Here is a 27,922-nt window from a genome sequence, read left to right on the forward strand (position 1 = left end):
GTATTTAAGGGGCAATAACTCATTTTACCCGCACTTTTCGATGGGCAGCGAATTCTTCACAAAGTATTTACAAGTACAATATCATTCCTAGTATTTATCAAACAATGTGAAATATGTTTCTTGATCTGTTGCAACACACTAGATCATGTTTCGATGGACGATACAGCTGGGAACAACAGGCAATTACCGAAAACAGCTAAAAATACCCATTTTTTTTAACATCAATATTTTTTTTAGAAACAAGACACATCTCAATTTATACAATACTTCTTAATTTCGTTATTCCTTAATATGTTGGGCTGCCATATATTTAAGATTACAAGAAGGCACATGCTAGGGATTTTTGTTTAAAATCTAAACTAGTCCAAATAATTATGACTATTGAAAGGCATTTATGAGGGGGGATAGGACCTTTATCGGGACTCCGGGATCGGGTGTTTTTAAGCTCGGGATTTCGGGATTGACCCTTTCGGGATCCGGGAATCAATTTTTTCGGATTTCGGGACATCGGGATTTACTTTATTTAAATTCGGGACCTCGGGAATTCGTTTTTTTAAGTCCGGGATTTCGGGATGAGGACCCCTCCTATCCCCCTCATTTATACTTATATAGTTTTAAGACTGTAAGGTGTCAAAGCCAAAAAATAAAATATAAGTTCTAGATGTCATAATTATTTGGACTAAATCTAAACGTATTTACACTTTTGTTATTTAGCTGGATTTTGTCCCTGATTGACCTTAAATCTGACCAATATTATGCTCATTATGATGAGACAAGGTTAGTGGTTCTCTCTGGGTACTTTGGCTTCCTTTACCGGTAAAAACTGGTATCACTATCAGGTCTGTTCGCACCCAATACATGTTTGCACCCTCAGGTTAGCACCCAATTATTATTCGAATTTCAGTTGAATTATTAGATATTTTCTTAATAATGGATATATACAAAATAATCTTTTTTTTAATTAAAATTTGAGGGATTATTATATCATGTATATAGATTTTTTTTTATTAATTTGATGAAAAATTATTAAATATTGATTATGTATGATAGGCCTATTGCTAATTGGTATTTATACACAGCTAAATTTTCTGTTATTGTTGAGTTTTTAAAAATCATGATTGCTGTTTTAACTTGCAGTGATGTCACTAAATTTTTTTTTAAAATGGTGCAAAATCCTGCACTCTGGGGGTGTCCTAGACCCTTATTCAGACCTCTGAAAACATCATTTTTTACTGAAGATAATGTAAATGATTAACTAAAATTAGCAACATGAGGGGTAAATTTTCTGTACATGTGATCACATCATTGATCATCTTGATGGACCAATATACATTTTTGTGCATTTTCCTGTAGGTTGACTGCTAGTAAATATTTTTGAACTGAAAGAATCCAAAAATCTTAGTTTGAATAGAAACATATTGTCTCTGGTTTGAATTATCACTTGAATAATTTAGTTTTAAATGAAAATTGTAATTCTGACATTGAGAACATTATGTTTTAATTTTATATTAAAAAAGTGTTGGTTTTGTTTTTACAAAATTAAAAACAATATTCACTGACTAGTAGTCAGCTGGAGCTTCGATTTCAAAGTTAAAACTGTTACAGCTAGAGGCACTATATTTTATAAAATCGTATGCTCTCCCCAAAAAGATTTGTAAATTTAGACTAAAATTCCTGCATTCTGAGCATACCTGGGAGTGATTTAGATGCTTGGGGAAAATGTTAATTTTGTCTTATTTTTGTTGTTGACTTCAATCACATTTGATTTTTTTTTTTTTAAATGAGAATCCGTATAGTCCTGGCAAGGCTAATCTATATTAGATTTTTTTCTGGGATGTCTGTTCTTGAATATATGTAAATAATACACAGGCAAGTGCCTGTGAAATAATAGGTGAAATATTATAATTTTATTTCAATAATAATCGAATTTATTAAATATCTTGATCGATTTATTTGCGTACGTACTTAGTGACAAATGACCCCCTTTTTTCTCATAAGACTTGTACAGTAACACGTATTTCAAACATGTTGTCAAGCTATGTCGTTTTATTTTCTCTTATTTGTTTACTGTTCAGTAAGCAGTAAACTAAAATCCTTTTGAACTAAAGATATTTTTAAAAATTATTTGTGGTCGACTATATTCTACTTTCGTTATTGACCTTCATTCTCTGGACACCACGTGGTCGTGGGCTTTGAAATGTGAACTACAAAAGGTGCTGTTTTCCAGATTCTTGACAACATTATATATATATTATACTTTCTTTTATTTGACTGATATATTTTCATAACATGCTGTTGTCATTTCTGGCTTATTCCTTCTCTTGAAGCCAAAATCAAACAGGGTCATAATGTCCATCGGAACGTCTCTCTTTTTATCCTTGCAAACATACAATACTTACCAACTTTAAATAGACGACCAATCAGCGGACTGCATTTACATGAACTATATTTAGTCAAAGGTAAACACTGATTTACATCCTTGTTTATCGCGACTTTAATTGTGGAAGCTGATGCATTGAACAATTATTTGTTAACTTGTTAACACTGATTATCTTTTTTATCTTATTATTATTTTTTTACCCATGCAAAAATAGCCGGGGGAAAAGGACAATAACCGGCGAAAATCGCCGGCTGCCGGCTTCTAACGACATCACTGACTTGCTTTTATGTAAATACTACAAAAGTCATGTATTTAGCTTGGTATGAGTAAAGCTTAAGAATCTCACTATATTAAGAAACAATGAAAAAAAATATATTTAAAGCAGTACACTTATCATGCTTACCATTTATTTAACACCAAAAAAAATGTTGCCAAAATCGATAATTTTTTACTAGAACCAATGAAAAAATGAAATATATATAACACAAAAATAAAATACTAGTTGTCAGAATCTGACTATATTTAAAAAACATGATTACAAATTATTAAACAAAAAATTTGTAAGGGTTCCACGGAACCCAGTGTCTCGCCTACTTTTGCTGTTAATCGCAGACTCGACAAAAATGAGGAAAAACATCAATAAAAATTTCCCTCTCGATACTGTCTTTTGATTGAAAGAAGCTTCCAAGTTTGGTAAAAAATCCAGGATAGTTTATGAATCTAATAAATGTTTTATAAACTTTAACTGCAGACTGTATGTAATGTTAACTGGAAGAAAAACTAAGTCCATTTATAAGTAAAATACGGAAAAAGTGATTTTTTTTTTTACAAAATTTACTTCTGAATAAAATCTTATGATCAGAAACAAGCTTTTGTCTAAGTTTGGTAGAAATCCAGGATAGTTTAAGAACATTATAAAAATTTTAAAAACTTAAACCACAGAGTGAATGTTTTGTTTCTGGCAAAAAAACTAAGTCCATTTATTAGTAAAATACGGAAAAGTGGAAATTTATTTTTACAAAATTTTCTTCTTGATACTATCTCATGATCATAAACAAGCTTCTGTCCAAGTTTGGTACAAATCAAGGATAGTTTATGAAAGTTATTAAAATTTTAAAAACTTTAACCACAGAGTGAATGTAATGTTTCCTGGCAGAAAAACTAAGTCCATTTATAAGTAAAATACGGAAAAAATGGAATTTTATTTTTTCAAAATTTACTTCTGGATACTTTCTTGTGATCATAAACAAGCTTCTGTCCAAGTTAGGTAGAAATTCAGTATAGTTTAAGAAAGTTATTAAAATTTCAAAAACTTTAACCACAGAGTGAATATTTGTGGACGCCGACGACGACGGAATGAAGGATCGCTTAGTCTCGCTTTTTCGACTAAAGTCGAAGGCTCGACAAAAACCAATAAAAATTGGGCTTGAACGTGTAGGGTGGGAGTGTGATAGGGGGGGAACGTGAATAGGCGTGAACATGATTGGGCGCGAACGGACCTGGATTCGTAAAAACTGGCCACTATTCTAATAGTACAAAATTAGTATTAAATAGGAACAATCAATCATTATGGTGAGGTTATTTCAGGTTGGTGCAAGATTGGTCTGTCAAATAGAAATTCATTCTTTGGATGAGAAAAAGTCCAACAAAAGATGGCTTCAGCGACATCAACTAAAGGTTGGTGGATATTCAAAGCATTAAGTGCAGTACTTGTATAATTAATGTACACACATTAAATAAAATAACTATACATTATCTTAATTTATTAAATTTATTTGAAAAAGGGAAGACAGCATCCCAACAATTCATTAAAAAAAATCCATTTCTGTGTTTAATGATAGGAAAGTGTTGCTCATTCAACCCCACAAGTAATATTCTTCTTCACTCTAGATGGGGTTAACGGAAAGGAAAATTAATAGCAAAAACAATCTAAATAAAATTTAGAAATATGGGGAAAATACCTTACAAAAATCTAGAATACACAATCAACAACCTGCCTCCCAATCCAGACCTTTGATTATAGTATGAATCACTTCAGAATAGATTTTATTTTATAGGAAATTGAAAAGTTACTTAAAGTTCCAGTAAGAGCAAAGATAGAAGAAAGAGACAAAAGTGACATCAGATCACAGAATATTTTAACAGGTAAACTAAAAATCACAACAACAAAAATGAAACTAAATATTGATTCAGAACCAAAACTGACAGATTTTTTCTGTTATAATTGTGGATTAATTATTTTTGAAGGTGCCAATTAGTGGATTAATTATTTTTGAAGGTGCCAATTAGTAGATTGAGGACATTTTTTATGATTTATATGAGTGTGACATTTTCCAAACAGAAAGAGATATATTTGAAATAATGAAAAATATATAACTGCTTTAATCTTCTTGAAATTAGCTAAAGACTTGAGACCATACAATGATTATTTGTTTTTTATAAGCTGATTTGCTGATAATAAAGGACAAGTTTGCAAACTTTTTTTTTCTCGGCAAACTCTAAATATTTTAAATGATCTAGTATGTTAATTTATGTGACAACGACTTTCTATATATTATAAAACTAGAGATCAGATGAAAAGTTATAGATTTTTTTATTCCAAATTCCACTTTAAGGATCAAGCTAGCAGCAAAGTAAGATTAATCAAAATAATTAGGACTATACCACTGACTTAACAAGCTTGTGTGAAGTGCTTTGTGTAAATGTATCAATCATACTGGTACATTTATAAGAGAATTTGTATTTATTATGCATGTTATATTTACAATTTTACATATTTATAGGAAATACAGTGAGGCTTGGTTATGTGTTCAAAAAGAAATCACTCCATCATACTTTGTTACTTGGTGAAGAAGAATCAGGAGAGGAGGGTATATATTGATACTGTATTTTTAAGTACCAGTCTATAATTTGAATAACTGTATATTAAGTACCAGTCTATAATTTGAAAATGAAATTTTGAAAAAGAGAATTTACACGAATGAAGCGTTGAAATAAATATGTTTACTTTACAGGGGTAATTCAACCTCTGATTTTTGGGGCCTGTGCCAAATTGGGAAATTTTGATATAATTTTGTATGCATTGGGAATGAAAATTTCAGGAGATGAAAATTCTGCATGAATTTTAATTAATTTCTATTATGGTTTGGCTTTTACATTGCATAAAAATTGAGTTACTGATTGACACTTGTAAATGTTCCTAATTCATTCAACTGTTTGATACACATCAGTCTGCTCAATACTGTATGTATAGGTACCTGTTCATGGAAGAAAATTGACAAAGTTTCATAAAATGCATTGGGGATCATAGAGTTATCTCCCATTAAATAACTTTCATTATGCATTCCATATAAGTTATAAATTTTTTATAAACTCAAGTTAAGGTAGAAGTTAAAATTAGCTTTAGATATAAACTTGCATTCTAAAAAAACATTTAAATTCAGGCTTTCATGAATCATCTTTTGGATGAATTTTAGTAGGAGTGGTACTGAACAATTCAAACAATTTGCTCAAGATAGCATAAGAAATCAGTCAGTGATTTTAACAAAGAAGTAATGAATATATGGAGAGGACTGTTAAAAATCAATGAAGACAGCAACCAAACAATTTGTTTAGGGACGTAGAACCTGTCAACTTGACACATTATAATGTATTTTTATGCCCAACCTACGATAGTAGAGGGGCATTATGTTTTCTGGTCTGTGGCTCCGTTCGTCTGTCCGTTCAGGTTAAAGTTTTTGGTCTAGGTAGTTTTTGATGAAGCTGAAGTCCAATCAACTTGAAACTTAGTACACTTGTTGCTTATGATATGATCTTTTTAATTTAAAGCCAAATTAGACTTTTGACCCCAATTTCACGGTCCACTGAACATAGAAAATGAAAGTGGGAGTTTCAGGTTAAAGTTTTTGGTCAAGGTAGTTTTTGATGAAGCTGAAGTCCAATCAACTTGAAACTTAGTACACTTGTTGCTTTTGATATGATCTTACTAATTTTAAAGCCAAATTAGACTTTTGACCCCAATTTCACGGTCCACTGAACATAGAAAATGAAAGTGGGAGTTTCAGGTTAAAGTTTTTGGTCAAGGTAGTTTTTGATAAAATTGAAGTCCAATCAACTTGAAACTTAGTACATATGTTCCCTATAGTATAATCTTTCTAATTTTAATGTCAAATTAGATTATTACCTAATTTCACGGTCCATGGAACATGGTAAAGGATAGTGCGAGTGGGGCATCCGTGTACTTTGGACACATTCTTGTTTACATAGGCTAAATACCTGTATAACTTGGATGTCTTTTAAAGCTTAGCTTTCTTTTTCTGATCAGAAGCTTCACTTTTCTCAAGAAATTATACTTTGGAAAATCGTCAACTATTTAACATTCAGACTTAATTTCTACACAGGACAAATGACAACAAAAATTCTCTTCTGTTGCAATCTCAGGATTGCGTTTCTTAGATTGCATTTATTATTTGTGAAGCAATTTACTTGCTGCTTCCTGTAAACCTTGATTAGCACATCTTTAGTATGTTTACTTTCAGGTCTTTACAGTACTGCCCACACTGTGTTTAGAGAGAAAGTGGTCGTGTTTGTCACTTTAATATGTTTACTTTCAGATTTTTACAGTACTGCTCACACAGTGTTCAGAGAGAAAGTGGTTGTGTTTGTCACTTCATTAGAATCTCAAGATACTAAAAGTGTAACAAAGGTAGGGAATTAACAGTGATTAATAATACATGTGTGATATTTATTATGCCTTACTTAGGGATATTATGTTTTTGGTCTGTTGGTCTATTCATTCGTCTGTTTATCTGTCCCGCTTCAGGTTAAAGGTTTTGGTCACAGTAGTTTTTGATGAAGTTTGATTCTAATCAACTTAAAACTTAGTACACATGTTCACTATGATATGATATTTCTAATTTTAATGCCACATTAGAGTTTTGACCCCAATGTTATGGTCCACTGAACATAGAAAATGATAATGCAAGCGATGCATCTATGCACTATGATCGCATTCTTGTTAGTAATGAACAAATATAGAAATCCTAGAAATGAAATATGTAAAATAATTCAAACCAGGAAACCAACAGCCTCATTTTGGTACAAAAACAAAAAAACAAATATGATATACAGTAACTAACAATAAAAATTGAATTGTAGGCTCCTATATATAATGTTATGAATTTGTAGAAATATTTTATTTTATGTAATTGTAGCTTGCAAAAGTCCTCCATGACTGTAGCCAATCACAGACTAGTTCAGTCAGCATAAGTAATTACTTTACCAAACAATCATCCACAAGTCAAAATGGTAGTCATGGTAACATCAAACAGAATGGAAACACAGAAAATGGTGTATCTTCCAATGAGGGAAAAAGAAAAGCTATTAAAAATCTGTAGGTTTGATATTCCTAAGGGCAAAGGTTACCATTTCATATTCATGAAAAATAAATCTACGACATAGGCTGCTTTAGTTGTTGATAAGGATGTGCATAAGGTAATACGAAATGAGTCTTCAGAGTTACTTGCTGGAGGATTAGAGTCTGTTGGATCATTTGTTTCATAAGCAGAAGAGTCATATTTTTTCTTGTGATCTATTTTTACTGGAAGTTGCACACTTTTTAAAAGTAGACAAAATATGCTTAAAGTATATTCAAACTCCTTAGTCAAAGACTACAACACCAAAAACCCATCCTAGGGTCTATATTGTAGTCACCTTGTTTGTCTGTTCATCTGTCCATTCATCCAACTAATTCTTTTGTCACATTTTTCTCAGAAACTACTGACCAATATCAATATAATTGCCAATATGATAACACTCCACCAGAGATCAAATGATGTAGAAGTAAAAAAATTTATGGCACTTTTTAGCTGTCAACAATGAGCAAAACCCATTCTGAAATATGAAAAGCCTTTTCAACATAGATTTAATCTCCTATTTTCAGTGTCGGAAGGACTAACAAAGCTATTTCTAAGGTCAAGAAAGAAAAGAGAATAGCAAAAATCTTACAGAACTTTAAGAAAATAGAAGGCGAAGAACCAGACTGTGCTTCCAATACTGTCTCTTCCTCCACTGAATCTCATCTGACTAAAAATCTAGTACAAGACAGCAAACCATTCATCACTGGACTGTGCAGCATAGAACAGGAAACTGTATCAACAAACTGTTCATCCTTGGTTAGCTCAGTAAGCTCACAACAGGAAACCAGTAACTCATCTTCAGAGTCTGGTCAAAATGACATGTGTATCAATTACCGGGGAACAAAATATGGATCAAATTATCCTCCATACATAGATTCCTGTCAGTCGGAAATAGATTATATTGATATAGAAATAGACTGCCATTCCACTATTGTTCCAAAATATAGTCCAGTGCCTCCTAAAATTCAAAATGGCTGTGATTCTGGGTCAGATTCAACTTGTATTGAAACAGACTATATAAGAACAACTAAATCAAAATCTAGTCAGCAGTCAAACTACAATATACTCAAAGATGTAACTACAACCTCGGATACTGTTGACCATGGAGTTCCAGACGACATGCCTGACATTGAAAAGACTATTACCTCAGATACTGTTGAAGATGGATTTCCTGACGACATGCCTGACATTGTATCGGATTGTTCATTAGATCTCACAGAACCACCCGAAGATATGCCGGATATAATTAACGAACATTCTTCATTTGAATTCTGCTTGGAAGATGATAATCTTGGTGCCAATTATGATCCTGCAGAAAATGATGAGGTAGATGTGATCTCAGATTGCTTAGATATGGCTGAAAATCTTCTTCAAGTTCCCATGGTAACTGATAACAAAATGGAGGAGGATGTAATCTATACAAATGCTGACATTTATGACAATGAAGGTGATTGTCAGATAACTGATCTATGTAATTCTGATACAGATGAAAGACTGGAGGAAAATGACATTCAAACAGGGGGTAATGTTGTAAATGGTCTGGTTGATCTTGATTATAAGATTAACCGGCAGACGGAAAATTTGAAAAATGATGATGTTGAAAATTTCCAGAGAGGAAGAGGACGTATCGATAAGGAGGTTAATCAGCCGTCTACAAATATGGTAGAAACAAATGTTTTGAGTGACAGCGATTCAAGTGATTCTGAATTGCCTGATTGTGACTTCATAGCATATAAATCAAGAAGACGAACTTCAATTTTTCAACGGGCAATTGATATTTGTCAAGTCATTAAAGCTAACAAGGATAATCGGCATGTGACAACTTCCCCCAACAAAGACATAATAAAAAATGAAAAAAACAAGAGAAAAAGAAGAAAGCGTCATCTTCCAAGTTTTTCACCTTCGACCTCAGAGGATGAGTTAAATCCACCAAAAGTAGCCAAGACTGATGGTGATGTGAACGGTTTCAATTTTGATGACAATATGAACGAAGTGAGCGATGAAGAAGCGGAATGTTTCATTTTATCAGTGGACGAATCTGGCAATGACATGGACAACAAAATTAAAAATTCTGGGTAGGTTATACATGTTATATTAATACAGAGCTTAGAATGTTTGCATATCTTTCCTTCGTAAGTTATTAATGTGAATCAAAATACAGTATCCACACCCAATTTTTGAAACTTATTATTTTATCCCTGTATTTCTTATTAAAAACTCTTAATTGCAGTGAACATTTAGATACAGTCAGAGGTTAAAGAATTTTATGAAACTTATGTAGAAACCTTTTTATGAATAAGAGATTATGTCTGAATCATATTTTGAAACTAAAAATTCATGTATGTGTTATTTACTGATAAATGGTCTACATGAACATACAGATATTCATAGTCATACAAATCAGGGGACAGATTGAAAACTAGGATCAATGTAATAAATGACTCTTCTACTGTATATAAACATGGTAAAGTCAACTTAAGTAATATGGAAAACTCTTTACATTGTAGAACTGTTTGTAATTTAACAGAAGACCAGTTAAAGTATTTGGTGCTGCAGAATAAGGTGTATCTAAAGTCCATCTTTCAAGGAAATGTAAGTATGTACACAAGGAAAATGTAAGACTCAACAACAGGAACCCCTCTTATAACAAAGTGTAATCTCAGGTGTTTTGGGAGGGTAAGACAATAACAAGGTGTAATCTCAGGTGTTTTGGGAGGGTAAGACTCAGCAACAGGAACCCCTCTAATAACAAGGTGTAATCTCAGGTGTTTTGGGAGGGTAAGACTCGGCAACAGGAACCCCTCTAATAACAAGGTGTAATCTCAGGTGTTATGGTAGGGTAAGACTCGGCAACAGGAACCCCTCTCATAACAAGGTGTAATCTCAGGTGTTTTGGGAGGGTAAGACTCGGCAACAGGAACCCCTCTAATAACAAGGTGTAATCTCAGGTGTTTTTGGAGGGTAAGACTCAGCAACAGGAACCCCTCTAATAACAAGGTGTAATCTCAGGTGTTTTTGGAGGGTAAGACTCAGCAACAGGAACCCCTCTAATAACAAGGTGTAATCTCAGGTGTTTTTGGAGGGTAAGACTCGGCAACAGGAACCCCTCTAATAACAAGGTGTAATCTCAGGTGTTTTTGGAGGGTAAGACTCAGCAACAGGAACCCCTCTAATAACAAGGTGTAATCTCAGGTGTTTTGGGAGGGTAAGACTCAGCAACAGGAACCCCTCTAATAACAAAGTGTAATCTCAGGTGTTTTGGGAGGGTAAGACAATAACAAGGTGTAATCTCAGGTGTTTTGGGAGGGTAAGCAAAATGTTCAATTTTCAAATGTTCAATAAGGCCACACCAATTTGATTCCTTGTTCGACGGACCCGCCCGCACCTATTTTTTTTAAAACAGAATTTTTTTATATTCCCGCTTCCCGCATCCGAAAATGTAATCATGTCCATTTCCTGCACCGTTTTTTTTTTAAATATTATAAAAAGATATCAACATTTGTTTTAATAATCACAGTCTAACCTGTATATAACGATTTTAAAAATAAAAGCACCCCACCACACTTTGTAAATATCTGTGAGAATATTTGTTTCAGCATGAAACCTATTTATCCAAAGCGGGAGTGCTCCGATATAAATTTATAACAGCGGAAATACCTGTAAAGAACAAAAAATTGGTTACTTTCCCCCTTACTTATATTCCCTATCAAAAAATGTTCGTTGTTAGAATAAAGGAGTACAAAGAACTTCTGAAGGATTTGCCTTCAACTGCAATTATATTGTATGTTGGCAAAACAAAACTATCCATAGCCGCTGCATGTGTATGCACCTGTCCTGATTGATTGAGGGGCCTTTCGTTCAGCAGTTATCGTTTGTTGATGTTATTCATTGGTATTTTCCCGTTTGGATATACATGATATATAAATTAGATTGCTGGTTTTCCTGTTCGAATTGTGTACGCTAATAATTTTGGGGTCCTTTATAGCCTGCTGTTTGGTCTGTATCAAAGCCCTGTGTAAAAGGCAGTACTTTGACCTGTGTTTGTTATTATCAGGTTGAGAACAACCCTCCCTCAGACAAGGGGTCATTTTACTGATGTAGAAAAGAAAATAGAAATACCAAGGATTTGTATAGTTCTTCTATACAAAACCTTTGAAAACTTGAATTTTGTACTCATAAAGAGGAGAGTTACATCATACTTTAAGCAACTTTTTCTAAAAGAGGGGTCCACTTATTTTGAATAATATTAAACTGTTAAAGTAAATGTGTTAGCATGGTTAAAGTCCAGGAATATTACAAAATTCTTGGACATGTTTTGACCATTTAATACCAGATAGATGTATAGTTCTTTGAGAAAATATGAACCCTTTTGTACAAACAAATATATTATAACTTATATTGATCCCTCATAAAACATGTAAAAGGGATGTTTATAACATTAAGGGGTTGTCCCCAAACTGATTATGACTTGGATGGAGAATTGTCTCATTGTCAGTCACACATACATAGACCAGATTTAATTATTTCTTGGTGAACAGGGAAAAATACTTCAGAAATTAAAGAAATATCAAAGTACAAGTGATAAATCAAGATTTAATACTGTCAAAACCTACTATTTTATGTTTACAAAAAAAAATTATAATCGCTCGCCTTTACTTTTCAAGCTTCGCCTCAAAAATTTGCAAATTAAATATTTTTTTATTAAAATTTTCAAATCGCTCGCTCGCTCCAAATTTTGGAGTCCAAAACTCCGTAGAACAAGAAATTAAATTGGTGTGGCCTAAAAATGAAATACACGGTGATTACTAGCTACTGATTATTTTTTGCTTATCTTGTATGTTTTTATTAGAATTTGTACCTTTTGATACAAGAAACATAGCAGATGTGTATGTCCTGTGTGTGAATAGATATCATATCAAGTTATTGTTATTGTCATGGTTTACTATTTTTCTTAATACAAAAAAGAAGAATTTCATTGAATAATAAGATCTTATTTTGTGTTTTAGACTGAGTCATGGCGCCACCTTGATTATAAGAAAGGAGGAAGATCAAGAAGTATGTTTGTAACGCAACAGTTTGAGTTTATTTTTTATTCTTAACATAAATATGAAATTTAGATGAGTATTTGACATCAATTCGCTTTACCTTTTCTTCAGTTTAAGATTTGAGGATAAAGGTCTCATCATTTATATTCAAGTTTATACTTTTTGTAAACCTACTTTTAAAACCACCTCAGTGGTCTTGTGGTAGGTATTTTCCTTGAATGCAGTGGTCTTTGTTTAAAAATGGAAGTTGGTTGGCTTGAAGTCAGAATAGTGTGTCCTTGTATAGTGACATGTCTTCCTGAGGCTTGTGGAAATGTGAACTAACAATTTAAAAATCCAACTCACCAAGGTACATTTTGTTTAGGGGCCAGCTGAAGCATGCCTCCGGTGGGGAAGTTTCTCACTGCATTGAAGACCCATTAGTCATGTTAGTGGCCTTCTGCTGTCGTCTACTCTTTGGTCAGGTTGTTGTCTCTTTGACATATTCCCCATTTCCATTCTCAATTTTTTTTAGCATAAAGCAGAATTGATATTTGTAGTGCATTAATATTTTCTCATTTCTAATAAGCATTTAATTTGGGGTTGAAAGTTATACAGCCAACCAACCATCATTATCATCTACATTTTTAAACTCTGAATATATATGAAATTATTTTAACAATATAGTTATTTTGGGTTATTTTATGATTTTATGTATTTACAGAGTTGCTAAACCATCAAGTACACCTGGGATTGTTTACAGAAGAACAACAAGATATCGTCATGGAAACATTAATGTCCATTTTCTGTAAGAAACATCATAAGGTAATGATTATGCTGTTTGAACATTAAATATTGCAAGAAAAGACTAGTAATGAAGATATTATGATAAAAGTTTTATGTTATGAGAATAGTATATTACTATTGACACTTAAAAGGCCCTTTGATATCACAAAAAGTGCACTTTTGTTTGGATACATCTTATGTTTATCAAATGTGTATACTGTCTGTATAAAGAAGATTTAGAGGGTATATTTCAATAAGACAGCAACCCAAGGACAAACATAATTAAATAATTTATCAAGGGCAACATAATAGTCTAGAATATTTTTCTCTCCTTAAGTTAAAGCAATTTTACGAGTTTAATTTGTTTGATAAAATTTTTAAAATGCATCTATGTGTAAAAAAATAATTAAATAAAAATACATCTTTAAAGGACAGTAAATACAAACAGAATTTTTATTTTCTGATGCTATGGTAATTATTTATGATATGTGTTTTCAGTTTATGGAATATGTGATGAAAGTTTTGTTACCTGAAATGTTGATAAAGATCCACATGGCCGTTAACAGTGTCAGTCATAGAGAATCAGAGGTCATGATGATGGAAGCCTTGTCCAAACCAGGAGGTGTCTACATTTGAAAAAATTGCTTTACCACTCGTGGCCCTTGCATATTTATCTATATTCCTTCCATTATGTTTGAAAGGTTGTATGACATGTGAAGAAGAGTCATTTTTCTCAGGAACCTTGAGGCAAATACTAATTCACTTTAAAGGCTTATAGATATCCTTTGTTGAAAATGTGCAATTCAAACAACACATATAAAAACCTATGCATGTGTAAAACATAATTGTAAAGAGTAAATGAATATTAATATCTGACGGAATCAAACTTACATAGGAGTAAAGATCTCAATCCATTTTGCATTTTTACAGTTAAAATTCCTTATTAGAATATTTAAGTAATTTTGTACAAGTTTATTTTTATTCTGCAAGAGAAAACAATATTTACCTCAAGGGTAGACCTCAGTATAGAAATATGGTCATCCCTAGAATTCTACTGTACATGTTCTTACAGTAAAACACTATATAAATTGGGCATTTTATTTGTCTGTATTGTTGAAAGTTGAAATTATATTTTGGCTGTGCGGTTGAAAGTTGATGTGTATATTTTGGTTGTGTGGTTGAAAGTTGAAATTATTTTTTTACAACTGGGCTATTAACAATGGATTCATTATTTTTCATTGGGTATTAGGTGAACAATGCATTAAAGTTTTCAACTAAATATAATTATTATGTAAAAGAGACAGAAGTTGCTGAAACCATAAACTGAATGTCCACAAAGATGCCACATTCCGTGATCCACTAAAATTGATGATCCACAGTAGCTTGTAACAGATTCTTATTTAACCAAAAAACTTAATTTCTAATCAATCTTTAGAAAGCTTCTCTGTCAAATCAAATACAATTGAACCCTTAATAGTAAATGAGTAGCCTCTTATGTCATAAAGACTTCTACAGTTGGTTTTATATAAATGTATGGATTTTTAACTTGGAAAGAAAAAAAATATACAACATTGCATATTTCGTCTTTAGACTTTGTGACTTAATTTGTAAAAAGCAACCTTATACATATTTGTTATTTTGTTTGTTTAAAGGAAGCAAATTGTTTCCTATTTGTTATGCATTTTCATTTTGGTTTATATTTGAATATCTTTTTCTAGTCATAGATACATCGGGTAGTCTACCATTTATATGGAAATAAACAATTTGAAAAAGAATGATTTGTGAATGATTATTTGCATCAGTAAAAGAAGGGGAAACTTTTCCTTGTGAATAAACGGAAATAATGGTTTTAAGTCAGTGAAACAGTAACTAAACTACACAGACAAGACAGTAATATAGAGGTCAATTGAAGGTCTTCAACAATCATCAAATGTCTGTACATAATTTCAAACTTTAAAAATGTGGACAGTTTAGAAAAGTTGTCTTCAGATTCAGAATTAACAAAACCTACCAAAGATCTGTCATCAACACAAAATACAACAGCATACAAAACACAAAAAGCCATTGACAATGTTTCTGACTTTGGATGAGCACATTAAACATGTGACAAGGTTTAACTATCTATTGGAGTATTCAACTTTTCTACTGTTATGCAGAAATGTAGAGATACTCGAAGGCTCAATAAAAACCAGTTCAGAAAAAAACCACTTCCCCCTATCGTGTTTATATCACATGTAACAAAAACATATTTACAGGTTGAATGATACAGCATTATATATTAAGGTCTGAAGAAATCAATGCTCACTACAAGAATGAATGTGTTGTCATGCTCACCATATATCATTTAATTAAAAGATAGCTCTAAGTAATCATTTTAGTAGTATAGGTCACGATTCTTTGCCCTCCAGAAGCACCTGCACTTGACTTGAAAACATTTTTCATGTCCTGTGCTGGTCTGTTAAGATTTGACAACACTTACCTAGATAATTTTTTCAGTCCAGTCACAAGCTTAGTAAATTGTATATAGAAATAAGAAGATGTAGTATAAATGCCAATGAGACAACTCAAAGTGTAAAAAGTAAACAATTTTAGGTCAAAGTATAGCCTTCAACACTGAGCCCTTGTCTCACACTGAAAAACTGCAAGCTATAAAGGGCCCCAAATTCCCTAGTGTAATACAATTCAGACAGGAAAACCAATGGTCTAATCTATATTTACATGTTTGTGGATGAAAACACATTAGGGTAAAGGTCAATCCACTAAAACTGCAGTTTATCAAAATAAGATCAAATGTGGTTTCCTTACTGATGGACAAATGCTTCCACTGTAAAGCAAGATCTAAATTTCCCATAGATAATTTTATGTTAAATCATGCACCAAATTGTTGTCATTGGTTTACAACCTTCTTAGTAATTGATATCTAACCAATCACATTTTATTGTTTTCTTTTGTACCATGAGTCTTGGTGGCCCAGTGGTCTTAGTAGTCAAACTTCTGTATCACTAGCCAGTTAACACTAAGAAATTGATATCTAACCAATCACATTTTATTGTTTTCTTTTGTACCATGAGTCTTGGTGACCGTGGTCTAAGTAGTCAAACTTCTGTATCACTAGCCAGTCAACACTGAGGTTGTGAGTTCAAATCCTGTATTGGGAAGGTGCACTCTACTCCTATCTTAATTGACCAGGATTGTCAGTTTTCCTACCTAAGGTCTATTGAAAGTGGTGTTAAACACCAATCAACCAATCAATCTTGTGTACCACAATAAATATTACCAATAATCCTTGAGATTTTGAAACAGAAAATTCAGGAACTCAACTTTAATTCTCCTGAAATGATGCTTGGACCAATCAGAATTGCAAAAATGGGAATTGGCGTAATGCATAACTGATCCTAATATTGAAAAAATAAAGAAATTTATAAGATACTCATATATTTTGAATAACATTTAAATAACATTTAAAATATATACAAAATTAAATGACAACAATGTTAAATATTGCACTAGAATATTATTTGTCTTTTTGGTTGAATTGAGCTGTGGTTCTTCTGTTCTGTGACAATTATTTCCTGCTGTTCCTGTGGGCACTTTTCATTTTCCCACAAGGACATGTGCAAACTCTGAAAAAGAAATTGTTACTATCATTCTATACTGCATTCAACTGTGCAAGGAGAATTCTGTTGCTGGTAAATTTAGTTCAACTGTTCTAATGCTTCTCATTTTCGTTAAAAAAAATACAAAATGTGATTAGTATTGACACTTATTTTCCCTATTCTTCCCTCTCCTCTGTTTTGTTTGTTGATTTTGTTCCCTAAGAAACATGTGTAACATTTGTACATTTGTAACTTTGTGTGTTGTCTTTGATCTTTGAAACCATTATAGATAGAAAAATATGAAATGACTAGATCTACCTACCCTTCATTAAGACCAAAACTGTGAGACAACCTTTTATATGAGTTAATACTCTTAAATGATGAATATTTTTTTACCATTTTGTTATTGCCTAATATCTGTCTGATTGTCAGCATTGTTTGGTAACATAACAGTATTTCATAGCATTGTTTGTGTTTACATCTGTTATATTTCCAGTAATGTGTATCAATTGACTAGTTTGTATTGATGTTCTGGTTCAAGTGTTTTTGAATGTTGATAGTACATGCATCTGTTTTGTTTGTTTTGGTTGTTTGTAGGACTGTCTTGTTTTGATGTTTGTGCATCTGGCTTCTTTTCTGTGTTGTTTGTATGATGTTTTTTGTGCAGCTGTTTAGTTCTTGTTGTTGTTTGTGCAGCTGTCATGTTATGGGTGTTTGTATGACTGTCTTGATTTGTTTTAGTGTTGTTTATACGGCTGTTTTGTTTTCAGTGTTGTTTGTGCAACTAGCTTGTTTTCTGTGTTGTATAATTGGCTGTTTTGTTTTTATTTTTGTCTCGCCTTGTCAGAGTCAAAAAGCAAGACATAGGTATGCTGGCAACGGGGATGGCGTCAACAATGTATTAGTTGGTGATTAGGTCTAGTTTATGGGGAACTATAAGTGGTAGGTCAATTATATTTGGTATGCAGTTGTATAAGCATTGGCACATCTCATTTCCATGGAGATTATTTAGCCCTGCCCCCTCAGTCATGGTGTATTGACTTCGAAACTTTTGATTATTTTACATGTATTAGTTTGTGATTAGGTCAGTTTATGGGGAACCATTAGTGGTAGGTCAATGATATTTGGTATGCAGTTGTATAAGCATAGGCATATCTCATTTCCATGGAGATATTTTGGCTCCGCCCCCTTAGACATGGTCTATTGGTTTTGAAAATGTTTGTAAGTTATCATGTATTCGTTTGTGATTAGGTCAGTTTATGGGGAACCACAAGTGGTAGGTCAATGATATTTGGTATGCAGTTGTATAAGCATTGGCATATTTTATTTCCATAGAGATAATTTGGCTCCGCCCCCTTAGTCATGGTCTATTGACTTTGAAATTTTTTGTAGTTTTTCATGTATTAGTTTGTGATTAGGTCAGCTCAAGGGGAATCATTAGTGGTAGGCCAATGTTAATTGATATTCAGTTGTATAAGCATTGGCACATCTCATTTCCATAGAGAATATTTGGCCTCCCCCCTCAGTCACAGTCTAATGACTTTGAAACTTATCTTAGTTTACATGTATTAGTTTGTCATTAGATCAGTTTAAGATGAACTGCTAATAAATGTTAAATCAATGATATTTGGTATGCAAATTTGCAAGTATTGTTTCCATGGAGATTATATAGCCCCACCCCCTCTTCATGCTTCATTGACTTTGAAACTTTTACATAGCTTACAGGTTAGTTATTGTATTTAGATTTGGGAACGACTTATAGAAAGTCAATGGTATTTGGTATGCAGTTGTATTAGCATTGGCACATCTCATTTATATGGAGATTGTTTAGCCATGTAACTCAGTCATGGTTCATTGACTTTGAATGTTTGCATTTATAACTTGTTTAAGATGTTAAGGTACATATTGCTATTTTGATTTCAACATTTGCATAATCAAAATTACAAAAAGGTGAGACATATCTCTGTGATAACAGTTTATTGTTTGTGCAACTGGCTTGTTTTCAGTGTTGTTTGTGCGACTGGCTTGTTTTCAGTGTTGTGTGTGCAACTGGCTTGTTTTCAGTGTTGTGTGTATGGCTGCTTGTTTTCGGTGTTGTTTGTGCAACTGGCTTGTTTTCAGTGTTGTGTGTGCAACTGACTTGTTTTCAGTGTTGTGTTTGTGGTATGTGTGCAACTGGCGTGTTTTCAGTGTTGGTAGTGCAACTGGCTTGTTTTCAATATTGTGTGTGCAACTGGCTTGTTTTCAGTATTGTGTGTGCAACTTGTTTGTTTTAAGTGGTGTTTGTGCAACTGGCTTGTTGTTAGTGTTGTGTGTGCAGTTGCCCTTTTTTCGATGTTGTTTGTGCAACTGGCTTGTTTTCAGGAATGTGTGTGAAACTTGCTTGTTTTTAGTGTTGTTTGTGCATCTGGTTTGTTTTCAGTGTTGTGTGTACAACTGGCTTGTTTTCAGTGTTGTGTGTGCAACTGGCTTGTTTTCAGTGTTGTCTGTGCAACTGGCTTGTTTTCAGTGTTGTTTGTGCAACTGGCTTGTTTTCAGTGTTGTGTGTGCAACTGGCTTGTTTTGATTTTGTTTGTTCAACTGGCTTGTTTTAAGTGTTGTTTGTGCATCTGGTTTGTTTTCAGTGTTGTGTGTGCATCTGGTTTGTTTTCAGTGTTGTGTGTGCAACTGGCTTGTTTTGATTTTGTTTGTTCAACTGGCTTGTTTTAAGTGTTGTTTGTGCATCTGGTTTGTTTTCAGTGTTGTGTGTGCATCTGGTTTGTTTTCAGTGTTGTGTGTGCAACTGGCTTGTTTTCAGTGTTGTGTGTGCAACTGGCTTGTTTTCAGTATTGTGTGTATAACTTTCTTGTTTTAAGTGTTGTTTGTGCAACTGGCTTGTTTTCGATGTTGTTTGTGCAACTGGCTTGTTTTAAGTGTTGTTTGTGCAACTGGTTTGTTTTCAGTGATGTGTGTGCAACTGGCTTGTTTTCAGTGTTGTGTGTGCAACTGGCTTGTTTTCAGTGTTGTTTGCGCAACTGACTTGTTTTTAGTGTTGTGTGTGCAACTGGCTTGATTTCTTAGTTGTTTCTTTTGATGTTTTGTTTTCAGTGTTGTTTGAGGACTGTCTTGTTTTTGGTGTTGTGTGAACGGATGTCTTGTTTGTTTTTATGCTTTGTTTTCAGTGTTGTTTGTAGGGTTGCTTTTTATACGACCCCAAAAAAATTTTGGGATCGTATAGTGGTATGATGTTGTCGTCGTCGTCGTCTGAAGACACATTGGTTTCCGGATAATAATTTTAGTTTAAGTGAATAGATCTTTATGAAATTTTTTCAAAAGGTTCAATACCACAAAAGAAAGGTTGGGATCGATTTTGGGGATGATGGTTCCAACCGTTTAGGAATTAGGGGCCCAAAAGGGGCCTAAAACAAACATTTTTCTAGCTTCAGGATAATAACTTGTGTACAAGTATTTCAATTGCTCTGAAATTATACCACAATGTTAAAAACCACAAGTAGAAGGTTTGGATTATTTTAGGGGTTAATTATGGGACCAAAGTTTAGGAATTAAGGGCCAAAAAGGGGGCCAAAACAAGCATTTTTCTAGTTTCAGCCAATACCTTGTGTTTAATTGTATGGATCTCTCCTAAATTATACCACAATTTACCATATAACAAAGGGGAAGCTGGGATTAAGTTTTGGGTTAATTGCCAAAAATATGTAGAAATTAGGGGCCAAAAAAGAAGCATGTTTCTAGTTCCAAAACAATCATGACAATAATTTGTGTATAAGTGTATGGATCTCTGTGAAATTGTACTACAAGGTTCAATACTACATAGGACAGCATGGGAATGAGTTTAAGGGTTATTGCTCCAAGGGGAATTCAATAAGTTGGGTTTGGGGGGGGGGGGGGATTTTTTGTTTACCATTTTTTTAAGGGATTCCTTTTTTTTTCAAAAAATTTCAAATTTCGAATTTTGAAAAGTTTCACGAAGAAATCTTCAATTGCACAGTATTGTGCAATAGATTTGTTAGATCTTTGACCACATTTATTTTGTGACAAAAACCTATATTATGTCAAAATTTTTATCACAATCCTACTTCAGACAGTATCAAGTTTGAATATTGTGAACAAATTTGCTCCAACTGTTCAGGGTTCGACCACTGGGGTCGTATAAAGCTGCGCCCTGTGAAGCACCTGGTTTTATGTTGTAAATCTGTCTTGTTGAAAGTGTTGTTTGTTAGTCTTGGTATGGTGTTGTTTGGATATTTGTCTGGTGGTCGGTGTTTTAATGACTGTATTGTTGTTTGTACATCTGTCTTATTTTCGGCGTTAGTTTTCATTTCGGCGTTTGCAGAGCTCCTTTTGTTTACGTTGTTTATACATTTGTCTTGTTAATCTGGCTTTATTGCGGAGTTTTCAGTATGTGTTTTTTGATTTTGTTAGTACATCTGTTTTATTTATAGTCTTGTTTGTAGAAATGTATTGTTTGGGTGTTGTTAGTACAGTTGTCTTGTTTTCAGTGTATTATCAAATATATCACTTACCTTTCCATGTCAAATCTAAATACTTTCCTTTACGAACCTACTTGTCCGACCCTTACCTTCATAATTGATTTGTCCGTCTCCCGTCAGATCTGCCTCTCGTATCATCTCGTCAACCTCCTCATCTCGTAGCCTCTCTCCGAGGTTAGTGAGAACATGCCGGAGCTCTGCCGCACTGATATACCCATTGCCTTCTTTGTCAAACACTCGGAATGCATCTTTTATTTCGTCTTCACTGCTGATATCACGTTGATGGCGTTTAAACATGGCGAGAAATTCTGCATATACTGCAAAACCTGTGCCTAATGATGTAAATTTGATTATTTCAAATCAACATTTAGAAGTTGTTCATATAAACATTTACATCTTATTCCATTTAATCTACAATAGGAGTATCGCAAGATCAAGCTATATAGGGAAATCTTGCAAATCCTGGATGACAATATTAAAATCTAGACAAACTTGTTTAATCACGCACATAATTAAGGTGTCTGTCCCAAGTCATGAGCCTATATTTCAGTGTTTGTCGTTGGTTCATGATTGTCCTATTTGTTTTTCGTAATCTGTTTTGTTATAAATTAGAATTTAATTGTAACGTTTCATATTTTTTACGTCAGGGCTGTTTAACCGACCATACGGTTATTGTTTTTCTCGTTGTTGAAGGCCGTATGGTTGCATATAATTGCTTACATTCACTTCATTTGAACTTTGGTGGATAGTTGTAGCATTGGTAATCATATCACGTCTCCTTATCATTATATTGTATCGTAAAGAAAACGTTCTCATAATTCATTTTCTTATAGATATTTTGTGAGAGAAAAACCAGAAGTAACAACAATATTGCGTTTAAAAATCAACTTTGTAGAACAAACTTGCGGCAACTGCCAACGAGAGCAGTTTTAAAAAGCGCGGCCAATTCACGGATAAATAGGTTAGTTTCTGATACTGAAATAATTGAGTGTTTCGGGTGTATTTGCATCAATTAGCTTTTTCTATACAGAAAATCACCAAAAAAAATTATAGTTTTCAAGTAACCCCTGGTTAAAAGAGTTTAGCGTACCTCTGACATCAACCTCCCGAATCATCAGTTGTACTTCTTCCTCCGAAGGATTAAGGCCTAGTGATCGTACTGCCTGTCCAACTTTATCATTTGCAATTTTACCTTCATTTTTCAGATCAAATAGTGTGAAGGCTTCACGAACCTCTGAAAACAAAGGTCATTGCAACTTTGAAAAAGTTTAGAGTTTTTCATTGTGACTCTAACCTTCATTTCTTAAATATAAATTAATTAATTATGTTAAATACATCTATAAAAGTGAAAATAAATATGCAAATGATTCCAATGCCGCTGCCGAATTTATTTTATTTATTCTATTAATTATCAGCGGCAAATATTACATGATCTTCAGAACTACAATTGAAGATATCCTGTGTTGTTATAGACTATCAAGCAGTGTTGATATATAACAAGGTACCACTGCGCAGGAAATTAAACATGCCATCTTACGGGACAGATTGTTTTCTTTCTAATTTTTAGCAAAGCATGCAGCATTTACGCTTACATGCACGGTAATACAGAAAATACTAATTTTGAAGTATTTGGTTAGACAGGGCCACCCATCCTCTCCCTTTTCTCATCTCGCGCTCACGGTCAGGCTGGTATGCAACTAAGAAACCTTTCAGTCTCTATTTGATTGTTTAGTCAAAACCATTTATAACTAATATAAACGAAATGAAACAGCTAGGATATGTATTTATTTGTAAAGAGAACTTGATAAAGAAATGCACGAAACTCCAGAAAAAGTTCAAATTAGTGGAAGAAATAGAACATATGAAAAAGGCTTCATCAAATTCAAGATAGGATATATATGGCACTTTATTTGAGAAAGTGGTTTCGCGGATGAACCCGGGTTCGAACATGTATATATATAGTGGGTTGATAAAACTATCGCTGTTTTAAATTCCTACCTTTTAATTGTTCATCGGAAAGTTTATCACCCTGAAAAAGTAAAGATTTTGATATACTTGTACTTTCCTCAATTTTAGAATGATACATTGAAAATTAAGTAAAAAATACATAACATTGACGTAAGAGCCATTGGTAATTTGGGGCCAAGTGTTAAAAGTAAGAGAGAGGGAAACAATGTGACTATACCATTGCTAGATAGTAATTGCGATCTGTATATTTAAATTTGGGGAGTATCTAAAACATGTGAAAGCTGATTTGTGTGTGTGTGGTATTTTGTTTTATTCATACTTAGATATAGGAAGATGTGGTGTTAGTGCCAATGAGACAACTCTCCATACAAATAACAATTTAAAAAGTAAACCATTATAGGTTAAAGTACGGCCTTCAACACGGAGCCTTGGCTCACACCGAACAACAAGCTATAAAGGGCCCCAAAATTACTAGTGTAAAACCATTCAAACGGGAAAACCAACGGTCTAATCTTTAAGTTGTTTTTGAATTTGCAGTGTGCAATAAACACTTTGGTGCCTGTTTTATAACCAATATCAAGTGTATTAATAAATGGTTGCCCTCAAATTGTACGGTCTATATCAACAAGAGTGTGTTTTAACTGAATTAAGACATTCCTCGATCATAGAATGTTGCATGCTCTTGTGTCGAATTTATTTCGGTAGAATTTCACCTTTTTTTCTCTCTGAGTGAAACATGCAAATACAGGGGAAATTGTTCTTATATCATTTTATCCTTCAGGTATTTTTCTATGGATTTTTTCCCGGATCAATGTATGCCCAGCTTGTTCTACTGAACTTTTATGTATATCTATTCTGCGATTTCATCAGACATGCAAACAATGCCCACCATTCAATTAAATTTACGTATGAAATTTCCGACTCTAAGATATCTTTCTTAGACACAACCACATCTATAAAGGACTGTGTCATATCAACAGACCTCTATTGTAAACCCACAGATAAACATCAATACCTTTCTCCCCAAAGCTGTCACCCCAAACACTGTACAAAAAGTATCCCGTACGGTCAAGCTCTCAGAGTCCAGCGGATTTACTCCTCTGAGGAGGCTGTCACGAAACGGTTACAGGAACCATCACAATCATAGACCACAACGAGGGTTGGTCGAAGGTCGACAGAGTCGCTCGGGAAAGATTTTGGATAAGAAAGTTACGGACAGTTTCCCCAGAGGGCATAAATGAAAAAACATAGAACGAGTCCTTCATTTTCCTGTGACCACCTGTTTCAAACAACGCCGGATTTAGTACTGGCCTTACAGTTCGAAATTATTTTTAAAAATAACAGTTTAAATTACAGGTTTCCATTGATTCGGGATGATGTATAAGTACGTTGCCACGTTCAATTATTTTACCTCATTATATAAAACTTATTTTTTCAATCATTATTAGACTGCTATTCGTTTGGGAGGCTTAAATATGTAGTTTCTGTTGTAATTGCCCTACCGTTGTCTAATTTATACCATCCTGGATCGGTTAGGACATTTTTGATCTTTTTGTTTGAGGACTGCCCTCAATGCAGTTATAACATCTCAACTGTCACAACCTTTGGAAATCTAGAGTTGTGCCAGTTCACAACGAAAATAACTACTTTCATTTGGCATATTTTAGTAATCTTTGCGCCGTGTTTGGAAATTTTAAAATTGTATCAGCGTCTGTGGTGTTCGCTTAAATTGTATAAATTCAAGATTTAGAAAAAGTATCTCAGTTTGAATATATTGACATGATTCATTTGACATCGTGCTATTATTGAAGAAGGATATCTGTTATCCGAAATATCTAATATTTGTATATTTTATAGTTATTTAATGGTGATGTTGTACCCTTTTTGGCTTGTTATATATTCTGCAATTGAATATATATATATCGAAAATATAAAATGTATTTGTACTTGCTACGAAACAGGAGAATGGAAAGCTCGGACAGCCTCGTTTTTCTAAGGCTGTTTCTAAAGCTCGTCAAATAAATTGACTACAATATTCCGACACTGTACGAATATTTTATATATAAGGACATCAGTGTATCAAGAACATTTAAGATAAAACGGATACTGTATATTGACATAACAATCATATATGTATGTAAGTGATAAATACCAACATTTTTTAATATAGAATCTTTATCAGGTGAATAGGTGTGCTATGATAGGACCCTATATATTTTGCATTCTTGATCGGTTAAAAGTTAATTAGCTATCATAAATTATGTCTACCCCTTTTGAAGTGGAGAACTTACATGATACCTTGTCACGTATATCATTTTTGGGTTTCACTAGACATTTATAATGGTCTTAAATTCTGTATTCTTTATTTTCTGAAGCAATATCCCTCAATTCTATATATGTTTTGTCCATTATTCTCTTTTTCTATGGTGTGGCCCGCTTTTCTATGTTGATGGCCTACTATATGTAGCATTGGTCCATTATTCTCATTCATTATGTTAGGATTTCCTTTGCGTCAAAACTAACGTTTTGTTCTCTCCATATTCCGTAGATTTTCTTGTATTCTAACTATCTTACAAACATGGAAGGATTTGAGCCCTCTTCTTCCAAAGTGAACGTCGAGTCACACCCATTTTTTGGTGGGCCCTTCGCTTATATTTAAAGGGCTTTCTCTTTTTGAAAATAAGGATTCGACGCTTGTATGAAAATTGAAAATATACTTACCATGACACCTGGTCTGTCTACATATATTTGATCCTGTAACGAAACACACCGGGTGAATTCCACACAATTAAAATGTGCATTGTGATATTCATATCAGGCAATGAGTCAGTTAAACAATATATGTATACCTATAAACTTACACAGGAGATAACTAATTTTGCTACAGGATTTCGATGACCAGTTTTTGTAATCAGCATTGCTCGTGTATACCTTAGAAGCACTTTTCCATGAACTAAATAGTTTATTGCAAAATATGGATTGAAATGCTGTACCAGTGGGCAATAACATTTAGATAACCTGCAGATGCATACGATTGGGTGTAAACGATTGAAGCCATGTATAAATTACAGATAGCTTATATCTAATATTGTCTTCGTTTTTACTTTCCGTAGTACATTAACATTATTTATGATTGTAGGTATTCCTTTTGAAATAGGAGTTCATATAAATGAATAATAGTTATATTAAGTATTTATTGTACAATGAAAAAAAGGAAATCTTACCTGTTCGACTTAGAGCAGAGCTTTATCCATTAATATCTTGACAATGATAACCAGAGACAGATAGCCATGGTCAAAGTTCATTAACTGATACAGGGATGTAAAACTGTAATGTGTAACAGTTTTATCAATTTCCTTCTCTATATTTTGTTTGATTTTTACATAGAAACACATCTGATACTAAAGCTAATGGTTTTGCTGGGTGTTGGGGACACTGCACAGAAAAATAATTCCGTGTCACAATCGTTATATATATTGAAGATGGAGTGTCCTTTGAAAAACTCCGTATAATTCTAGTCCCAGTTGCCGTCTGGTAAAATGGACCCTTTTTTCCCTTCAACACAATAATGTGAAATCTGCAAATTTGTGGAAGATGGGTTCTTCCCTCGACGGGATTCGAACTAATGTAATGGGATATCGAGACATCTCCGCTGTGTCCAGCGCTGTACACCACTCGACCGCCTAGACCAGAGACATATATATGTCTCTGCCCAGACTGAACTAAAAGTTCAGCTTTATGAACCCTAGTGTTACCTTTCCTCGTCATTAGAATCTAGATTTGTAACACAGTACATACTATATTAGGCATGAAGATGGAATAGATTGCAGATTAGCTATATTATCTATCGTAAAATTTGTGATTTATCGTAAAAAAAAATAAGATGCAGTAACAGACTGAATAATTATTTGATAAAAAAAATAAGTTCGTCTAAACAAGTATCTACTCTACGACAAATCCATACATTGCATCCATGGTCACCAGAGGTAATAGAAGTTTATAAAAAGGACCAGTAAGCAAATTTTATATATATACCGGCTCGTCTAGAATAAACGATATATGCGGGTGGTAATCGGGTTATTTTCATGACGAACAACGGTAAAAATACTTGGAAACGTCGCACGATACTGGCGTCACCTAACGTTACACACTTGAAGACGTTCGCCAAAACAAAAACGTTAGAATGCACGTTTTTACGATGGATCAAGTTCTAAAGTAAATTTTAACGGATTTTATTACTGAAATACCTAAAGAACTTTAG

The 27,922-nt window shown here is 33.4% G+C and overlaps 2 protein-coding genes across 2 annotated transcripts; one reads left to right on the top strand and one right to left on the bottom strand.

Annotated features, from left to right (window-relative positions):
* The first annotated feature begins 4 nt into the window (after nt 1–4).
* Nucleotides 5–15,382, top strand: LOC139515583 (uncharacterized). The gene is made up of 11 exons (XM_071305163.1): nt 5–73; nt 3,968–4,057; nt 4,438–4,525; nt 5,164–5,250; nt 6,994–7,085; nt 7,594–7,772; nt 8,322–9,872; nt 10,305–10,389; nt 12,804–12,852; nt 13,546–13,646; nt 14,106–15,382. The coding sequence occupies exons 1-11, from the start codon at nt 41–43 to the stop codon at nt 14,241–14,243; spliced, it is 2,493 nt and encodes an 830-aa protein (XP_071161264.1). The 5' UTR covers nt 5–40; the 3' UTR covers nt 14,244–15,382.
* Nucleotides 15,383–17,025: 1,643 nt separating this feature from the next.
* Nucleotides 17,026–26,987, bottom strand: LOC139515584 (uncharacterized). Its single transcript, XM_071305164.1, has 6 exons — nt 26,886–26,987; nt 26,383–26,415; nt 23,692–23,722; nt 22,784–22,927; nt 21,783–22,025; nt 17,026–17,230 (listed from the first exon to the last, which is right to left on the bottom strand). The coding sequence occupies exons 2-6, from the start codon at nt 26,383–26,385 to the stop codon at nt 17,202–17,204; spliced, it is 450 nt and encodes a 149-aa protein (XP_071161265.1). The 5' UTR covers nt 26,386–26,415; nt 26,886–26,987; the 3' UTR covers nt 17,026–17,201.
* Nucleotides 26,988–27,922: the final 935 nt, after the last annotated feature.

Source organism: Mytilus edulis, chromosome 3 (genome assembly GCF_963676685.1).
Source record: "Mytilus edulis chromosome 3, xbMytEdul2.2, whole genome shotgun sequence".
NCBI classification, from domain to species: domain Eukaryota; kingdom Metazoa; phylum Mollusca; class Bivalvia; order Mytilida; family Mytilidae; genus Mytilus; species Mytilus edulis.